The sequence below is a fragment of the Lates calcarifer genome, linkage group LG19, assembly GCF_001640805.2.
Source record: "Lates calcarifer isolate ASB-BC8 linkage group LG19, TLL_Latcal_v3, whole genome shotgun sequence".
Classification (NCBI taxonomy): Eukaryota; Metazoa; Chordata; class Actinopteri; family Centropomidae; genus Lates; species Lates calcarifer.
Window position 1 is genome coordinate 16,393,296 of NC_066851.1, and position 21,212 is coordinate 16,414,507.

At 43.8% G+C, this 21,212-nt stretch overlaps 2 protein-coding genes across 2 annotated transcripts in view; one reads left to right on the top strand and one right to left on the bottom strand.

The window, feature by feature from the left end:
• Positions 1-21,212, top strand: part of LOC108874860 (transformer-2 protein homolog alpha) — a 147,012-nt gene that overhangs the window by 64,806 nt on the left and 60,994 nt on the right. The window lies entirely within an intron of this gene.
• The window catches only part of hs6st1a (heparan sulfate 6-O-sulfotransferase 1a), a 57,805-nt gene that overhangs the window by 7,619 nt on the left and 28,974 nt on the right, over positions 1-21,212 (bottom strand). The window contains exon 2 of the mRNA XM_018663399.2: positions 908-1,130. Within this exon, the coding sequence (XP_018518915.1) occupies positions 908-1,130 (223 nt within the window). The remainder of the gene's footprint in view (positions 1-907; positions 1,131-21,212) is intronic.

Here is a 21,212-nt window from a genome sequence, read left to right on the forward strand (position 1 = left end):
ACATTTATAAGTCATGAGACCCTGAGTAATAACAGCCGCGAGCTCAGATGAGATAAGCTGGCCAAAATGTTTAGGTGGGAGACTGAGATAGCACAAGAAAAGAAGGTGTGAATTTGAGGTGTTTATGGCCAGCAGGCGAACTCCTGATTGTGTACGGGTAGACGTGTGTGTGTGTGTGTGTGTGAGGTAGAGTGTACGCTCACATGTGTACAGCTCATTTTATACTTTTCACATGTTTTGGACTTGCAGTGAGTTTGAATGTAAGAAGTTAGATAAAAACAAACTCTTCTTGTTGATAAATCAATATGTGGCCAATCTTTGTGAGTTGAAATAAATGCACTGTTAATGAGTTATGAGTGTGTGACTTAAAAACCCATATTTATCTAGTGTGTATTTGGTTTCTCATGTGAGAATTTTACCAAACAATTTTATCTACTTTTCTGCAGAGATTAATTCCCTGTATTGGTATTTTCCAGTCGACTTGGATTAATGGTACTCACTGACAATATCAGGGCTATAATCTTACTGGGGAACAAAACAAAGCAGTCCAGCAGACAGGAGAGAAGTCAGGTCAGGCGCAGGGATGCAGGTAGCAGTGATAAATGGCAGCGTCAAGGCTGAAATCGGCTGCTCTTTTGAGTGTTTGCAGTAAAAGTGACTCTTTGCACAAACGGCCAAAAGAAGCCCGTAAGCAAAGTTGAATGGCCGAGGATTTGCGGGCACCTTCACTCTCTGTAGGATTCATTTACGCGACTGCACTGCAGTGGTTTCACTTCAGGGGGACTGTAAGCACAACAGTCAATGTGACAACGCTGCAACATATCCCGTCTCTCTGAAGCTTACAGAGTACAGGTTTTTTGTTGTTTAAGTGACTCACATTAAAAGCCCCCCCCTCTCCCCACTCTACCTGTCTGTTATTGGCCAGGTTGTAGGGACAGTCCATGAACTGCTGCAGGGTGCACCCTGACCAGTCAGAGCCCTCGTAGCACGAGGGCAGCTCCTCGGGTGTCGGGGTCCGTCCATCGCACATGTGCAGGGAGGTTTTCCACGTGGCTCCCCGCTGCACGTGCCTCCACTCACTGAGGTATCGGGACACAGGGTCCCTCAGCAGAGTGATGTAGTAGAACTTCCTGTTGGGGGTAAAAAAAAGAAAAGAAGGAAAGGGGCAGAAAAGAAAGGTAGAGAAGGGGAAGGAGAGGTAAGACAGAGAAGGGAAAGAAAGGGACAGAAGAAGAAGAAGATAAGAAAAATGTCATTAATAAATTATTGCACTTAATTGCAGAAGAAGAGAAGAGTGAAGAAGAGAAGAAGAGTGATACAGGTTTAGTCAATTAATAAGGTAAAACAGTATTAAAGGAGACCAGCACCAACACAATCAAATGAAATTCTCCATTCATCCATGTGGTGGCACTGTTTACAACACTTTACTGCAGCAGTTCCGTTCTACATCCTCATAACTCAGTAGGAGGAAGGATACAGACTGAGGTTGTCATATTTAATACCATATTATTTGCATTTACTAGAAGCAGCCCTGTGATGCACAAAAGAAAACCGGGCCGCAGATAAGAGGCAAAACTACAAATGAGCGGGAGGCGGAGGAGGTGGAGGAGGTGGTGGTGGCGAGGCAGAGAGAGTTGATTTGTCAGGCAGAGGATCGGGTCAGTGTTCAGGCCACACTGTGCAGGAAAAGAAACTGCTGGCACAAGCACATCTCACTCGGCAACACACATCTCTGCGCCGCAAACATCCTTATGTCTCAGACTCTGACACGCACACACACAGCACACATCCTTCCTCGCTCCTCACACTCGCGCAGAGTATTAGGTCTGCCTCCGAGAGATGACTCATCCCGCATCTGAAATTTGGATGGGACTGTTTCTGTGGCGTGTGTGCGTGCGTGTGTGCATGTGTGTGTGTGTGTGCGCGAGTAATGTAATGGTGCATAGCACAGTTCAATGTCTCTCCAGAGGGGACACTCCCACCAGAGCAGAGACCTTTCCAGGCCTTCACACTCCAGCTAATTACTGCAGTCTAATCAATCAACACATCCTCATTAAACACACACACAGACACACATGCAACCTGTGTGTGTGTGTGTGTGTGTGTGTGCGGGTATGTGCTTGCAGTGTGTCTGGGAGTGATGGTATGGATTTGTCTGGTCAACAGACACACGCTGCTGGTCGAAAACACACACACACACACACACACACACACACACACACACACACACACACATACAGGCACAAACCCAGTCTTCTCCTGGGCTTGCATCACGTCAGAGGAATGTTTGCAGAGAGAAAAATTTTGTGTGCTGACAGGAATCCACGAAATCGCTCCTGGTCCACACAAGTCGCGTCACAAATACATATACACACACACACACACACACACAACAGACTCTCTCTTGCCTCCATCGCTAAATCTTTGGCTTCGCACTACAAAGCTCACCCGAGGAGAGAGGAGGGGTTGCTGGGTGGACACAAAGCCCCAAGTGTCGCACAAACAGTAGCAGTGTCTAGATATTAAAAAGAAGTGGCTAAGCTGCCCCGAAATCCAGTGGCAGCGGGGAGATCCTGGACAACAAAACAACTAAACCCCAAATCTAGCAACAGCTGAATGATGGTGCATAATAAAACAGCCAAGCCCTAAATCCGACAGAAGCGGTTCAGGGGAGATCCTGAGCAACAAAACAACTAAAGAAAAAACAAATTTCATTTGGGGAGATCCTGTGCAACAAAACAACCACACCCTGAATTTAGCTGCACCATGGAAAGATCCCCATAAATGAAACAAATCTAGTAGCAGCAGGGGGATCACGGACAATGAAACGACTAAACCCTAAATCCAGTGGCAGCTGGGAGATCCCAGGCAACGAACCAAACAGACCCTCAATCTGAGGGCAGCTGGGGGGGGATCACCGGCGTAGAAACAAGTATCTAAACTCTAAATCCCATCAACCTAAACCTAAAATCTCATCCCCTCCCCGATCTAATCAAAAGCAGAGGAGGCACAGTCAAACTGGAGCCTGCAGGAGAGAAGGGGTACATTATGGAGATTCCTATGATGACATTATCAGGATTTCTAACACTCCCCAGAGTACAGTGTGTGTTTGTATGTGTGTGTGAGGCTGCTGTGTGCGATTCTGAGTAAGACTACGCCTATTAAATCAGTGATGACATTTTCCCCCTCTTGGCTTCTATTCCACTGAAAAAACATGGTACTGTTTGGCCCTCGCTACAGAGATGGGGAAGGGAGAACGGAGGGAGAGGGTGAAAAACAGAGAGAGAGGGAAAGAGAGAGAGAGAGAGAGGAGGGGGCGGAAGAGAATTTCAATTAGTTTTCTAATACTGTGAAAGCAGTGAGGGCCCCGAGCCCAAGTGATTTATCAAAGTTATGGCTCCAGCTATAATGAAGGCTCAGGCATATTACCAGAAAAAATAAATAAATAACATGCACGCAAACACACACAGGGAAGCAACACACATAGTAATCCACACACAGGGTATACATGCAAACCCAAATAAATGATCTTAAACGGCATGCCTGCCTGTCGTGTCTGCTGGGTCAGGCAGACTGCAAAAAAAAAAAAAAAAAAAACACCCGGTGCCTGGAGACTTTCTCGCCTTAAAGCCTAATGATGTCTGGCCGTGTACTCAGATCCCTAGGTAATGATGTTTCAACCCACACACACACACACATGCACACACACATTTACTAACTCACCACCAAGTCCACTTCCTTTTACACACTTCCCCATGCACATGTATACACACTCTGAGGTGACTGCAAATTACTACATATATATATATATATATATATATATATATATATGTGTATGTGTATGTGTGTGTGTATATATATATATATATATATACATACACACACATCACAGGTGATATTGCGTATAGTTGAAGCAGCATACAAGCACTTGTCAAATTAACTTCAAAGCTAATACACTGGGCTCAATCTCCCACTGACGAGATTGTAGCACATCATCCTCCGGCTGAGTGTGGGAATTTGCAGTCTGGGAACAGCAGCTCGAAGGGCCCCTCTTGCAGACTGCGTTTACGTGCGATACATTTTTCATAAAATTTCTCCCCTGTATGCCCCCCCCCGTTATCTGTAACAAATGGAAGAATACCCCTGACATCCTCGCAAAAACTATCAAAACTGCACTCATCAGCTATCAAACATGTCGACTAATCGGCGGGCGCTTTATCACCTTATTGATTTATCCTATCAGACCGGCAGAGTATAGAGGAGGCTGATAAAAAAGCACGCGTTTTAGCAGGGAGAGGTGTGATGAAGCTATTGTCTGGACCACTGTGGACTGAACGAGGACAGTTTTGTCTTTTATCTCTCACTTTCCCTCTCTCCTGATCACTATATCTGAATACAAAACGGAGTCTGTGAGAGCAGGATGAAGTGTATAAGCTGTCAAGCAAAGAGAGTGAAAGAAAAAAAACACACACACCATCTCTCACATTTTTAAAGGGCTTTGTGACTTCTCAACCTCTTTTTCTCACCAACTCTACCATCTCTTGTGCACAGCTGTGTTTACACGTGCGGTAAATAAGTGAGAACGAGACGCTTGTAAGCTTTTTCCACCATGCCAAGAGTATAATTATTGGAGGGAACACTGGATACTTGTAATTCTTCACCCATTTTTGGAGTGTGACAATGGTCAAACTTTAAAAGATAACAGAATAAACATGAGCAGCTTCGACGCACAAAAAAAAAAAAAAAAACGACCAGAACCTTCCTTGAAAAAAAACGCACTGGTCAAAATATAGCGTGTTAGAGAGTCAGTGTGAGTGCATGTGAGCTTGCTGAGCGTTATCAAGAGGAAACACGCAGTGCCTGGGCCTGTTATGGTCTCTGAGAGGCCGGGGAAATGAGCCCTTTGCCTGTTTCCTGTGGGTCACAAATCACCACTTCTACAACCTCCACCTTCCCCGTTTAACCTCTTTTCCCTTTCTGTTTAAATCTTTCCCTTTCTGTGGACCGGTCTTCCTCCAGCCCATCTCTTATTCTTGTCTCTCCCCCTGTATAATGTGCTCTCCCTCTTAAGAGTTGGTTTTGTTAAAATTTCAAGCCAGGAATCTTGAGTTATGTCCTGCAAGGTGCACCGCAACTGAAGAATGGTGAGGTTTAGTTTAAGTTGGTACAAGGCTAGAGAGAAAGAGAATCATTAATTAGGGTTAGGCTTGCATTCACTTGTGTTGGTTACCATTTATAGTTAAGGTTTCATGCCAATTATGAGTGTTTCTGTAGGCTTTCTTTGTATGAGGCAACAAAAGAAGCAGAAGCACAAGAAATACTGGAGGTCGTTTGCGGCTGCAACACACAGGAGACACAAAGTCTTAATATTTTTCTCAAGAGAGTGTGAATATGTTTAGAAGCCTTGTTTAAATTTAAGGTTATGGCTCATAGGAATGATTTACATACACGTATGAGCACCCAGACACACAAACACGGTGACGCCACCCGCATCCCACTGCACACAGCAACCATGATTTATTAATAGTCCACGGATGTTTGTTGAAACCAGATCCACTCAACAACGCTGCTCTTTCCCACCTCTAAAAATGGACCTGAAACCAAACAACTTAAGAGTAAAAGGAAGAAAAAAAAGTTACGCCACAGAAGAAGTAAACACATTTGTGGATGCTGATCAGAATTCAAAACGCAGAAGATGGTGCACTAGGATTTAATCACTTTTAGCAAAACAGAAAGTGAGTCAAACTCAAAGAAAGTCAGAGAAAATAAGATTCAAGGTTAGTGGCAGAATGTCTGTGTTTCTTCGCTTGGTATAAAAAAAAAAATATCACTGCTGGATGCTGTGATTCACCAACAATTCATCACCTCTGTTATTTTACTTGCTTCCCCATTTCACAAGTCATTACGTGCATGAAGCATGTGACTTCAATGTCTTACTTAAGCCTCTACTCCACTGAGGAATGGTGGATGAAAACATTATCTGTGTGGATCGATTGTGTTCTTCCTCAAATTGACAATATATACTTATATATAAAGATACAACATATTTTCATCATTTTTTCTACATTTTTTTCCACAGTTTGTAGTTTGCAGGTGTGTAGCAATTCTCCAAATCCACCGGTTCATGCCCTATTGCGGCTCCGTGTTCCCATATCATGATACCAGAATGTGTATTGCAGTGTTAGTGTTGGTTTCAGAATCGTTATACCTGAAGTCGGTTGACTGGCGCTCTTTTAATTACCTCATCTTTTTGCACCCTCTCATTCTGCAGAGTTTTAAAGGCACTCAACTAAAGAATTAGCCGATTTTTAAGAAATTTAGTTAAAACCTGCCCCACATTTGGATGGAAACCTAGCTTTTAACTGCAAACTATAGATAACGATGAAATGGCAAAACAGCACAGAAGGGAATCAGCCCTTTACATGTTTAATTTAAACACAATGTATGCGATAAAAGCCTAGTTAATTTTAAACTTCTACACTTTGATGGATCAGTCACATTCACTCAGTCATGACAAGCCATCAATTTTTAAAGCAGTAGCAATCCAGAGCACATGATATTGCTTTATTTATCACTGTATGTCACTACATATTCACAACTTTACCAGGAAGAACCGACTGTGTTTGTGTATACAGTAGTATATGATTAGGGTCTTAAATGATGTGACATGAATTGAAATGAAGATCTGACACGAGCCAGAATCAATAAGGAGAACTGGAATCAGAGTCGATAAAATCTTATCAAGACCTGGCCTGGTCCTGGGTGTGTAGCATCTGTGTGTGTTTCTGTGTTTGTGTGCGATAACTTGCAGGGAAAGCTCAAGATGCCCTGGCCTGTGTGCCTCCACTCCCTTTTGCTTTGAGAGGAATGGTCCCAAGGAATGTGCTGGCTGTAAATGCAGATGATATCAGCCGTGTAAGTGTGTGAGAGTGTGTGAGAGTGTGTGTGCGTGTTTATAGAGGGAAGAATGAGGACACGCCAGGACTTGGACAGACTTCCATCGAGTCCTTCCTCCTCCCCTCTTACTGTAATACATGTGTTTGGACATTTGATTGTGCAAACACAGGAATGCTCAGCCCTAAAACAATAGGTTGTCAGATTGGAGATGTCTCTGCTTCATGCACCAGACGATAATCAATTCAGGCTTGGTCTGGAGCAGACCGTCTTCTTTGGGATACACCTAGAACGGGCTGAAAGTGCCTCGTCTTCATATCAATCCCTTCATCTTTAGCCATGACCTCTCAGGACTAAACCTCACCCTTCGCCCTCCCTCCTACTCCTGTTCTCCTCTCCTCTGCTCGCCATCCGTCATCTCATCCCGTGTGTCCTGGATGTCTTCTGGCCAATAATGACGCACTGAGACAGACAGAAATAGACCCTCTGGTTCAGACAAGCTCTCGAGGCATCTTTTCTTTTTTTCTTTTTTCCCTGGCTCACTCTTGCTCCTGGTACCACTCATTGTCTCTTTCTCTCTCTCTCTCTCTCTCTTTGTTAGTCGATCAATAACAGCCCGAGGACTCAGACAGCCTGCCTTGGTAGTTTGGACTTTAAACACAGAAGACGTACAACAGGCGGAGTGAAAAAAACAGAGAGTAGAAGAGAAGGGGAAAGAGTAAGAGAAGACAGAGGTGACAGTGTTGGAGAGAGGGGATGCAGAGGGGGCATTGCTGGAGTGAAGCAGACATCAGGAGATTGTGGTTAAATATGAGGACACTTGTGGAAAGTCTTTGTTCTTTCTCTGAGCAAAGGGAAATCAAAATTGTGCCAAGAAGTTATGGTTTCTCAATATTTTTCCATTGAAGCTGTCCACATTTTCTATATATTATAACAACCTGGCTGAGAGCTGCACACTTTTGGATGCAATTTGATCTGCTGTGTGCTGATGTGGCCGACCAGTGTGACTGTGACAAGTAGGCCAAGTCTAGTCCTCATAATGTTATTTAAGTCTCATACAGCAATCAGAACAACAGCTGCAGCTACCAGGTATTTTCATTACTGATTAATCTGTTGATTAGTTTTTGACTACTGGTGATCAATTAACTGTTTTGTATATGAATATAAAAATAGTAGGGGTGTGGCGCTTGTGAAACCAAGACTGAAACTACAATAAAAGAAGTTCACAATCTCACAATACAAGAAGACGGAAGCAAGAAACTACCGCTCCCAACCCAAACCCACTGCCACCACTGCAGGTGCAGCCTGTTGAACTCTCATTGCATTACTAATGTTACAAACCTCATTTTCTATGTCACAATATATAGCTCCCAACAGCGTGTCACATGACTATTTTGGTCCAATCACGCCTGAGGTCTCATTTCAGAAGCCAGAGCCAGAGAATTTTTGGTATTTTTGCTTGAATAACGACTGATTAACCTTCACTGATTATCAAAGTAGTTGATGATTATTTTTCTGTCATTGATTTGACCAATTATTTCTGCTCTATCACATAACACATAACAAGAGTTGGCTTAAAAGTAAAGAAATTTAAATTTGTCATAGTTTTAAATATCTAATCAGATCTCATTAGTCATCAGTCTCATGGTGATTAAGAAACTGTATTACTGATTTCAAGACCCAATGTAATCCAGTAATCTTGAAACAATCTGTTAATTAACAGATTAGTCGACTGACGGCTAATTATTCAGCAATTTTCATGATCGATTAATGATTTAAGTCACTTATCAGGCAAAAATTTCAAGCATTAGATGGCTACAACTTCTTAAACCTGAATATTTGCTGCTTTTTTATTTGCTAGAACCCAACAGAGGGTCTTTATATGTCTTGCTTACCATCACATAAGACTATGAAAAGCAGTAACTCCTTACATTTGAGAAGCTGGAACAAGAGAATGAAACTAATTGTGTCAGTTCTAGATTTAAACAACACCAAGCTGTTTCTTTATCTCTGGTTAAGACTCAGGAAGGAAGCCTTCTGATGACGGTTGTGTACAGTGCGATTTCTTCAGCCCCCATCACAGCAAGACAATAAATTCAGGTCTAACACTGAGAATGTTTCAGAGCCCCTGCAGCCACTAACAAAGTATTCAGGCGAGCTCCTCTCTGCATGTGAGGTGTTCTTTCCAAAAAATGCTAGTTGGCAACGCAAGTGACAGTTGCCGTGCGACCATAACTAAAGGAGCGTGTGAAAACTTAGCTTATGCCATGAGTACAAAATAATGCATGACTCGCTGCATTTCAGCACAGAAAAGCATCCTTTCCGTGATCATCAGACAAAAGCTACTGATGGAAGTGTAGCCCAGGGCTCGAGCTGGACGTAACAGTACAGGAATGGACAAAAACAAAGACAGGGCAGAAAGAAAGAGGGAGAGAGAGAGAGACAGGGGAGGGAATCCCCTGAGTGCAAAGCTATGTTCAGCAGGAATGTACTGCCGCCTGTTCTCTCATGTAACTTGACTGGCAACAGCCCAGAAAGCTGTCTGACGGAGACACGGAGAGGAAGGGAGGGAGGCAGAAAATCAGATGGATTCGGTGAGAGGGAGATGGGTGGAGGACAAGAAGGGCTGCACATGTAATCACAGCTCATTATTTATGTTTCACAGTTAAAACTAATGTATCCCTGATAGGGTTGGGTGATATGACGACATAAGATACACCCCCCCACCCCCCGGAGATACACATTTTTTAACTGTGAGATCTTGTAATCGTAAAAGCATTCATATCAAGATCCTATCAAGGTCTGGAACTAAATTATTAATCTGCTGATTATTTTTCCAATGAATGGATTAATTGTTCAGTTGACGAAAAGCTGGAAAAAATGTCAAAAATTCCCATGTGAACTTCTTCTGACATCTTCAAATTTCTTGTTTTGTTTGACCACAAGTCCAAATTAAAAAATATCTAATTTACAATGATATACATCAAAGAAAAGTGGGAAATCCTCTTATTTAAGACGTGGGAATTATAATATTTGGAACTGTTTCACTATTTGTGGCTTGAAAAATGACTGCAATGACTCATCTTTCATCAAAAGTTTTTTTCTTTTGATTGACTATACCGAATTATCTCAGGTCTAACTCTTTCCCATTAACATTTTTGAATGCATTAGGCAAAGCTGCCTGGCATATATTTGCTGATTCGCTGGATTAGGGTACAATCAGATTTATAGGCTGACATACACATTTACTATATCATGATTTCTATATAGATTTTTATCTGCATCACCCACTATTAATCTCCAGAATATGACACTTTCATTACTGTTTTTAAAACGAAGGTCAAAGTTTTGGAAACAGAGAGAATTGGCTCAACTTCAGGAAGGAAAATTAATTCCCCCCAAAATCTCAAAGCTTATCTTTGGTTTTAAGCTAAGACAAATAACAGTATTAATACAGATTCTTTGCCTTTGGGTTGTAGCTGAGTCCCAGAGTAATAAAGAAGTGATTATTGGCTGAATTTTGTACATTAAGACCACAAAAGGAGAGTAAAGACTCTCTGTGTGTGTTAAAAAAGGACTCTCAGCAACTTTGAGAAATAGTGCACTGAACTAAATAAAGGGAAAATGTATGCTAAGCTGCAAAAAAATTCAATAAAACAATCTGCTGCAGCTTCCTGTAGCTGAGACAAATAATCATGATTATAAGTGTGAACACAGTAGTAAGAAAAACACAGTAATCAGAGTCCTTTTTCATAATCATGCAGCCATGGAAGTGAGGAAATGTAAACCAGAGAGTGAGAGGAAAGGAGGTGGAGCTTTAGGTTGTTCAAGGTATCGCAAATCAACCTGATAACCACAGCGTACATATTTGTGTGGCCTGAATGTGTGTGTGCACGTGTACAAATTCCCCTCTGACTGGTGTCATATTCATACGCCTCCTGATACCGAGGTCAAAGCAATCACTTTGCTAACGCGCTGACATATGGACATGTTGCACTCACGCAACCGCACCCAATCCCACCACACATGCACACACCTGCATGTTATGACATAACGCTCGCTGTATGCGGTGATGTAAGATTATTGATACGTCCCAATAGTTCACTTAACGCGATGAAGAGAAATTGCTGGGAGGGCAGGGGCGAGGAAAGGAGGAGCAAGAGGAGAAGAAGAAGAAGAGGAGGGGGTGGAGGTGGGGGGAGAAGGAGGAGACATGATGCAGAGTTTGGGGGCAATTAAAAGGCTGGGTAACGAGGCTAATGAGTAGACAGGTGGCCCCATTACAGAAGCAGGCACACACACTCATTAACACACTCATACACACAAAACCTTCCCTCTGGCTGGGATTAGTGCGTGTGTGTGTGTGTGAGAGAGAGAGAGAGAGAGAGAGACCCCTGTTTCCCCCATTAATCAGTCGTCACATACGAGACTGCAGGCAACAGGGTGTTTCTGTGCGTGTGCATTGTGTTTGTGTGCGTGCGTGACTGGAGGCGAGAGTGTGAAATTGGAGTGATAAGGCAGTTAACATTCAAACCTCCCCACCTGCCCCGTACAACCCCACACCGACACACTCACACAGAGATATAAACACACTTCAGCGCTTGTTTCTTTCCTTCTCCACTCCAGCATTACATCTGTATTTCTGTGTGTGTGTAAAAAAGTAGGCATTTGTTTGTATGAATAAACAGGATAATGAGATATTGCTGAGCCAGTAGCAGTGGTGGATAGTATACATGTATGTGTGTGTGTGAAAGGGGGCGGGGGGGAGAAGACGCTAGGCAGAAGCGAGATTTATTTTTATTCAAGAAACGCTCTTTCAAGGTAGTGTCAAGTGTTTGCCCAGGAAAGAAGAGAGAAAAAAAAAAAAAGGCTGATGTATCCATAATTACTCAGACACAGACAGGTATGGCAATGCTTCACATTTACCCAGAAAGCTCAGCAGATGCACAAACAAACACAAAACAGCAGAGTCATATGAGGATAAATCTCAGTCTCTGGGTATCCTTGAAAAGTAAAAGCAAGAAATGGGGGGGGGGGCTCTCTGTAAGTTTAAAAATTCTCAAGCAACCAAGATGCAAAGAAGCACAGAGACAGAAAGATAGAGAGGTGGTGGAGGGGTAAAGGCGAAGAGGAGGAGGAGCAGGAGAGCTGGGGGAAAAGCGAGCGAGGAGACAGAGGAGCCAGCAGCGAGAGCAGCCCGGTGACATTTGGTGGATACGTCTGCATATCAATGGAGCTTGTATGGGTAATGGTTGTTATTATCTTTTGACAGAGGAGGGAAAGAGGGGACATGGTGGTGGTGGTGGTGTGTGTGTGGGGGGGTTGGACAGCCAGGAGACCGGACAGTCAGTCAGTCAGTGAGTGAGGCCTGGAGACAGGCCTGGGGCTGGATTTACACTCTCCAGCCCAGGAACCACAACCTGACCCTGGGGAATAGGAAGGGGACAATTGGCTCTTTAAGAATGGAGGGAAAAGTGTGAAGGGAGGGGTGAATATGAGTGATGTATGTATGTGTGTGTGTATGTGTGTGTGTGGGGGTGGGTAGTGGTAGTGGTGGTGGTGGTAGTAGTAAGGGGTCCTCCAAGCCCAATTAAGCCTGACTGCATGTCGGAGGGCTGTGCCAAACATGCCCCACCTGTTTAGAGAGGGCCAAGGGGCTAATGAGCACTGCCTGGAGGGAGGGAACAGCATGAGAAAGAAAGAGTGGAAAACAGCAAAGAAAATTCCAAGGATTTAAGGAATAAGGATGACATTCCCCAGTTTTCAATCCACCCCCATCCTCCTGCCTTCTCTCTCATTATACAGCCACAACTCAGAGACGCAATGTCAGAGGGATTTCACAGCTATAATTAGTCTTTGTTATCATATGCAATCATACGGCACAGGCTAGATACATGTGACACACGCATGCACACACACACACACACACACACACACACACACACACACACACACACACACACACACACAGAGAGAGAGAGAGAGAGAGAGAGCCTCCAATCAGTCAATCAGACAAAAAAAATACACAGCCAAGAAAATTAAAACCAGAGACCAGAGCAGAGAGGCAGGGGAGCAGGGGGTTGAGGGGCATAATGAAATAATAAAGAGCCAAATATTGTGCAACAGGAGCAACAACAGTTTGCGAGACAGAACGCCTCTGTGTTGTGTGCGTATGTGTGTCTGTGCGAGTGCGGGTGAGTTTGGGTGAAAGAGGCCCATTGTCTGGCAGCGTAACTCAAGCTCACAGCCCCGGCTTTGCCTAGAATGAGCTGTGAGGCTGTGGCATCCTTCCCTTCCTTACTTCCTTCCTTCTGTCCTCATTTACTCCTTGCTCACTTCCACTCTGTTCAACCTGTCTCAGTTCCCTCTTAAAGGAATAGTTCTGCATTGTGGGAAATAGACCTATTTGCATTGAAAATAAAAGAAAGAAAGTGTTGAATTGAGGGCAACTGGACGTTTCACCTCCTTAGTTCAGCCAAGTATCTACAACCAAGACCAGTTGCCCTCGATTCAACCCTCTTAGATAACCATGACTGCGATGACTGATAATCTTCACGTACCGCTAAATAGGGCTACTCAAAGTACAGTGCTACAGTTTAATATGAGCAAAACTCAAGGTGTGGTTTTATAAAAGTGCAACTTGCCGCCTTTACATTTTGGCTTTCTGAGTGGATTGAACAAAAAAGATTTAACGTCTGAGTTTTACAAATGTTGATAGGAGGGTTTTGTTTCCTTTAGTCAGGGCCAGGCTAGCTGTTTCTACTTGTTTCCAGTCTATATGCTAAGCTAAGCTAACCAGCTGCTGGCTGTAGCCTTATTTTTACCACATTGATATGAGATGAGTATCAGTTTTCTCATATGGCTCTCAGCAAGATAAAGCAAATAAAGCGTTCATCCTAAATTGTCAGACTATTCCTTTAATTATCAACTGACCAGTGGCTTTGAACAAACATTCAGGTGACCAGAGCAGTGAGGTGAATTTAATTGCTTATTTGATTTTTCACAAGATCACACAAACACGTACACGGCAGCACCACGCACACACACCACACACACACACAATCAACTGGCAGCTGCTAACCCTGAGATTAAGGCCAGTGTGACAGACGTGATTTCAGGCTACATCTGTGACAGAGAGAGAAAGAAAGAGAGCAGAACAAACAAACGTAGAGTAACATGCAGCTAACATACACTGAGCAGCAAATTGTTACTGGCTAGTGGAGAGGAAAAAAACAAGAGGTGAAAAAAAGAGAGGAAGAAGAAAAAGCAGTGAAGCCACGCACCATCTGTTGGGTGCATATTGACTGTGCATTCAGAGATTCAAAAGGCCATTAATTCTACACAAAATCCCAACGTCGAGGGTGGCGGAAAAGACCCAGGGATGCTTTTATCAAACAGCCTTTTAATAAAAATTTGAAAAAGAAGAAGAGAAGATGTTTGACTCTGTCCCCCTTTGATGTTCCTCCCTTTCGCTGAAAAGAAGAAAGGGATTAAAAAAAAAAAAAAAACAGATGTTGTGTTTGCATCTGATGCAAGCAGGCTTTTAGTAGAGGAACCTGGCCTTTGGTCATAGCTAAAATTGAATTAGATCTCCATTTAGCCTGCCACAAACAGCTCTGCTCTGCCAGCACCCGTGTTCTCCTCTACTCTCGCTTCCCTTCCTCTCTCATCTCCCTCTGTTCTTCTCTCCTTCTTAAACCATTACGAATGACACCGAAAATAATTGAAAAGCCTGCTCAGTCCGTCACAAAAATTCTAACTTGCTTTTCAAAAAAAGGCATGAGAAAAGGGAAGGAGAGAGACAGAGGAGAGGCTGGAAAAGAAAGTGAGGAGGAGAGGGAAGATTTTTTTTTTTTGGTGAGCAGCTCATTGATATGACAGTTTGATTTTCTGGGCTATGGTGTGAAGCAGCTTAAGAGGGCATCCCTCTATTATAAGGCCTGTGACATCTAGCCTCTTCAGCTCTTCAGCCCCCACCCTTATATATGTGTGTGTGTGGTTGTAAGCTGGTGCATGTGTGTGCCTCTGAGTACATGTGTTTTTCACTCTCCCTCTCTCTCTGTTTATGTGTGTGTCCGTCCCAGGCAGACTCTCCCCTGAGTTTCCAATCCCGGATCACATGCGGGGGAATGTGGAGTCGGAGCAGCTGTCGGCCTGGCAACGCTCCTCGCCAACCAAGCGGGATAGAAACTTACCAAGCATCAACACCCCGGCATTCAACACAGCAGAGGACAGGGTCCATGCAGGGCGTGTGCATGTGTGTGTGTCAGCTTCAATAACCATTCGTGTTGTCAGTAACTATAAGGCAGTCAACTGAAGACCCCACCCAGAATGATTTAATCAGAATTCGAAAGCGGAATTAATGTAAATGTTGGTATTTGGAACATTTAAACATCAATAAATCAGTGCTAAATTAAATTTCAAGCCTGGCAGCTTCTATCGGCGTTTACAGTGCCTTTTACAATTTATACCACCTGGTTGGATTTGGCAGGAAATCTGCTCGTTTGCCTTACAGAACTAAACTGGCACAAAGCTGTTGTTCTTCCAGCACAAGGCTCTGGGATTTTCTCACAATGGAAGACTGAATGAAATGGGAAAATAACAAATGAAAGGCTGATGGAAAAAAAATATACATCACAGCTGACATGTTTATCCCTATCCATTAAAATGAAAGTAAACAGAGGCCAAGGGTCAAAGCCAGAGTGCTCTTTCAAGAGAGGCAAGAAATATTAAACTTAAGTCAACAGATGTTCCCTTTAACAGGTCATGTATAACAGACAAGTCCTCAGTACAGAAATGCATGTTGTTTTTAAGATGGGAACGCGATCGGGTAGATGTAAAGGGCTGGAAAAATATGTAGCATGTGAGGTAATGGAAGTCTCTATCTTCTTCTATCTGGTTAGAAACAAATGTGAGGCCGCAAAGATTTGTGGGAACATTTTGGCTCTTTGTTTGGAAATCATTCCTGTTGGTAATAATAATCATATCGCAGTCAACTCAAGTCAACTGCTGAGATCAGGGAAAGTCAATGAATGGAAGTCAGAAGGGGACAAGAAACACAACAAGTGGTAAAGAGGTTTTAAACAAACCCCAATCAGGGTTTCCCATAACATTTTATAGTGGAGGCATCCAGCCTCACCTGAAATAAAGAGTGCCTCTGCTAACGTCACAGGAAATTACATGACGTCCTTATGAAATATGAAATAAGGCTTAGTAAGCCTCTGGGAAAATGAGCAATGGTGCTTCATCACCCAGCAAATGCATCATGTTTAAAGAGTGAAGCAACTGTTTGTAACGTCACGTCACCGATCATGAAGTGACATGCGAGAGCTTCCGCTTCCACTAGCCAATTTCCCAGGGGAAAGTTATTACCTAAAACCACCCGTTGTAAACACTTATCACAGTTTATAGACTGAATTACTGGCTCAGCTGGTTCAACTGTGGGGCACATGGAATTTCCCTGAGCATTTTCAGTGTGCTCACTTTTGGTTTTACTTCCAAATTTAAATCAGACTTGAATGCCTGTTTACAACGCATCTGAAAGTCTGCTGACTGATATCTTGCCCTGCTGCCGTGTTACCGTGTTCCCTGTTCTCAGCAATTACTCAGAATGTTATCACAACTGTTGGAAATGATGATCAAACGCAAGAAAACAAGAGGCAAGTTTTGATAAACTGGAATTATTCATTAAGGGTTAATAATTCTATTGTGCACTGGGTTGGGCAATTTGTTGTAACGGCTAAATCTTGGGCTTTGGAGCGGATGTTAGTCAATGGAATCTTCCTACATAACAGTAACAGTAACAGTATCAGTCTGTGTGTGCGTGTGTATGTGTGAATGTGTTGCGGCATATCCTACCCTCAGCAAGGCTAACAATACAAGATTTTGTTTCCTTGGAAGATATCAAAGATTGCGTGGGTGGAGGCTGATATGTAATTAAATTCATGTGCCCTGCCAGAAGAAACACGTACAGACGAGCACATACGCGCAAGCAAGACACTCAAACACAGTGATAAAGGGGAGAATCAGGGTGAATCCGAGAGAATCCCAAACAAATCCTTGGATCAGATGCTGTGGTAGGGGGTGAAGGAAGGGGAGGGGTGGGAGAAAAAGAGGGCAGGCTGCGCGCTGGGATGGTTGATTGTGTGTCTTGAGGGTCAGAGTCAGAGTACGTATGTTCATGTGCTGGTCACTAGAGAGAGACTGGAGTATATTATAGCTAAAACTCACAAGAGACCATGTGCCAGGGGAACAATACACTATGCAAATGAAGTTACTCCATATGGTCAGAGTCAACTGAGCGCTCAAACACACACACAAAGACACAAAGACGCACACAGAAACAAGTCTACATTGAAGAGCCAAGTGCTTTGCCTCATTTTTATGTTAAATTTGCAAAGCCTTGTAACAGCTATCTCTGCTCAGTCTGCGAGGAAGAAAAAAGGGGAAGAGACGAGAGGAAAAACAGAATGAGAGGAGAAGACAAGAGATGGATAGGGAGGGAAGAGACAGACGCTCAATAGAGGAAATAAGAGAAACCAGCCAATACTGTCTTCTGCTCCTTCCTGATTAGCATTCAGTAGGAACTGGAGGAAACAGTTAGCAGTCTGGCCCTTATCAGAGCTTGCCTGCATACCTCCCACACTGGGTCACCATACTGAAAGCTCACTGTGTCTTTTTTTCCCCGTGTCTTCCAACTGCCTATTATCTGTTAATCCACCCACACTGGTTCATCCCAGTGTAACAGGAAACATTATTAACTGCTGAAAAAAAGACTGACCTCGAGACACCAAGGGAAAGCTAATCGCCCAAAAGCCTGCAGGACAAGTCTGTTCATCGAGCCTACGCCGCGTTGTCTTGCCCAACAGTGGGGCCGGTCTACCTACACAAGGCTTTGGACAGCCATCCTTTGAGTTCACAACCTGGCCCCAGGGGAGTTGTGTTGGGACAGAGGGATAAGCAAGAAATAGGAGGGATTGGAGGTGTAAAATATAGACTTCTGTGGAGGTCAGATGTGGTTCGATGCTGAGAATGTGTAGCAAAGAGAGGCTGCTGTAACAGAGGGATTTTACCAATCCTGTATTTTATTTTGTAGCGTTTAACCTCCAGTGTACTACCAGCAGCTGGCAGGAGCTTCAAACTGGCAAACATAAATCCTTGTAAAAAGTAAATAAAACCATCTGTAAAGGTTGGAGGTAACCAGCACTCCCCAGCTGGGGGTTAAATTCCCCCTTAAACTTTTCCCCCTTGATGGTCGTACGCTGGAGAATGTTCCAGTGGAATGTATGTGCGTGTGTGTGTGTGTGTGTGTGTATTAATTGTGTGTGTGTATGTTGGAAGGAAAAAGGTAAGCAGCGGTGGAATGATGATCCTGTGATTTCCCCTGGGGCCACAGCTGCCCTCATTGAGCGGGCCGCCTTTAAAAAAGCCCCATCCGACATTCCTGGAGCATTCCGCCAGCATTCATCACCATCTCCAAGACCCCTCCTCTCCAAGACCCCCCCATCCGCTCCAGGCCCCCACACGCCCCTGCACCGTGTAGCTCTCCCCCTCCACTTCCACAAAAAAAAAAAAAAAATCTCTGAAGCTGGATCCAGAAATGTCCAGAATGTCTGCTGTGAGACTTGCCAGAGCCAGAGCGTGATCCCTCCCTCCCTCCCTCCCCGCAGCACCGGGGTCATTGTTCATCTCTTCTCTGTTCATTCCTCATCCATCGCTCACTCCATCTCCTTTTCTCTTTTCTCTACCTCTGCGGGGATTTGCAGCTCTCTAATAGAGGCATCTACCATGTCCCACTAACTGCTGGAACAGCTGGAGCTGGGATGCATGCGGAGCGCTGCCCTGTTTGTGTGTGCGTACGCATGCAGCGGGTGTGTGCGTGTGTGTGATCGGGCGTGCACGGGCGAACATCTGTGCTGAGAGGGAGCGATGGGAAATGATGTTGCAAGTGCCAAGCCAGGAATATCTGTCACACTCTGACATATCAACGCGTCCGACTGCATGCGCACGCGAGCACGCACGGCTGAGGATGGCGGCGCTGACGCCCACAGAACACAGGGAGCGGCTCTGTTTTTTTTATCACACGCGATAAATCACCCATCTTCTAATTGTCCCCGACTTCCCTGGTCTCTGACAATCTGCTCCTTGACAACCAGCCCATATAACTGACAAACGGTGCCCCCGACAACCGTCATCCTGGGTAACCAGGGCGTTTATCTGGAGTCTCCATCCCTTTTGGAGTGGTTTCTGCTTGGCAAACCCCTGAAAGTTTGATAAGGTGAAGGTGGGCATGAAGCTCCATATTTAGCCACCGCTGTCAAACTCTGATTTAGCACCGCAGGTAATTGCACAGAGTCACAACGAAGCAGGCGGGGAGTGAGCTGGGGGTGTGAGATGGGAAGGAAGAGGAGAGGGGGGGAGTAGGCTAAATTATGCTGAATAGCACTGCAGTGATATCCCCCCTTTGCTGTTGAAACAATGCATCGCCGCCAACCACTTTTCATTGAGACAGCAGCATCAAAGCAAGAATAATGGATCCTTGCAGAAACCTCAGCTCGATAGTTGGAGAAACAAAGCTCTCATTGTAATCTCGGGCTCTCTCCCTCCTCTCGTGCATTCATCCCAGCGTTAATCCTTTTCACATTACTCTGACTCTACTGTAGGACATTAGAAGAGGAGAATTAGAATTCTACTGTAGATTTCTAATCTGTTCCATTCCATTCTGCTCCCACGCTCAATCAGCGCTTGGCAGCAGCATAAAGAAAATGCGAGGAATCTATAAAGAAGTTAGACAGACACATCAGAGTCGTACACGGATGTTTGCTGAAAACAAACTCTTGCAGTTATATCAAATATCAGACCACACATCACCTCAACTACTGTATTATTTTGAAGCCTGACGCAATGACACCTTCAGGAAGCAGATATTTAGTTTCAAGATTTTAGGTTCAAAAAGTTCATTCTTGACCTTAGACACAGCAGTTGAAGAAAAACAATATCACCTTGAGGTCCTTTCGATTATATGGCATGATGTTCTTTTTTTCCCATTTGTTGCGTTTTCTTAGCTGCTGTTTACAAGGTCAGGACTGAACTCTGAACCTCAACTTTTAACTCAATGTGGATGAAAAGTCCTTTAAAATGCCCAGAGGAAATGAAAATTTGGAAAACACTACGATTCCATGGTAACTTGGCAAACTCCATCTGCTGATAAGGACCATGTGATATGGTTCAAATCAAAATCAAATAAAATGTAATTTTATTATCCAATAGAGAAAATCCAGTTGGTTGGAGGTGCAAATAACACTCAGGCAGAACAAAAATAGCAAAGCAATAAAAAAAATTTATAAAGAAAAAAATGTATTAGAGAAAAGCTCATACAGCTGAAAGCTGCAGAACAGCTACTAAATGGACCTCAGTGGTGAGACACTGTCTGAATCAACTGCTGTGAACATCCAATATTGTTCACATACTGCAAAAGGCTAATAGAATATATTACCAACAGTATAGCACAGTATACTCTGCAATCAGGGAAGCAAAATTCAAAGGTCAGATTGATATTCTAATACACAGCCCTTCATTTAACTTTAAAAATGTGTTTTACTTAATTGACTTTATTCAATGTAAGATTTAATAGTGACTGCATACCTAGCCATTCCCAGAGGCAGAATGCTTCAAAAATGTAAGAATAAGTGATGCTATAGGGGTCACTGACAAGGCAGAATATGTTTCCAGCTCAGGCTTCAAAAACAAAGTCATGGATTTCCCATCAGCTCCAAAACAAACCAGGCTGCAAGCTTTGAAATCCATCTCCAGTTATTGCTCACATATGTGGCTCTGATGTACAGTCTGTGACTTTCCCCTTTTCTGCACATTCACAGAGAAAAAAAAATCTATCAGTGATGGGACTGATTCAATTTCTAACCCTCACATGTCATAGCTGGAGGTCTATATGGTGGACGGTCTGACCGCAGGGTTAAAAAAGAAGCGACCACAGATACAAAACTACAGGATGCTATTGACTACAGCTGCACGGATCCATAACCACCGGACTGGAACTTGGCCTGTAGGGGGAGGAAAAAAAAGGGCCAGCTGGAAAAATAGATGGGAGATTGTGATGTACAGCATCTTCTAGGCGCCAGGGGGCTTCGGTGATGATGATGATCATAATGGGTTTTACAGGGTTTCCTGCATTGACTGTGGTGACACAGGGCAGGAATCCCGAACTCAGCTTTAACACAGGGTTCAGGGGTTTGTTTGGACAGCGTGAAGCAAAGAGGCCAAAGAGCATGTGTGTACAAAAAGAACTTTGAGAAAACCCT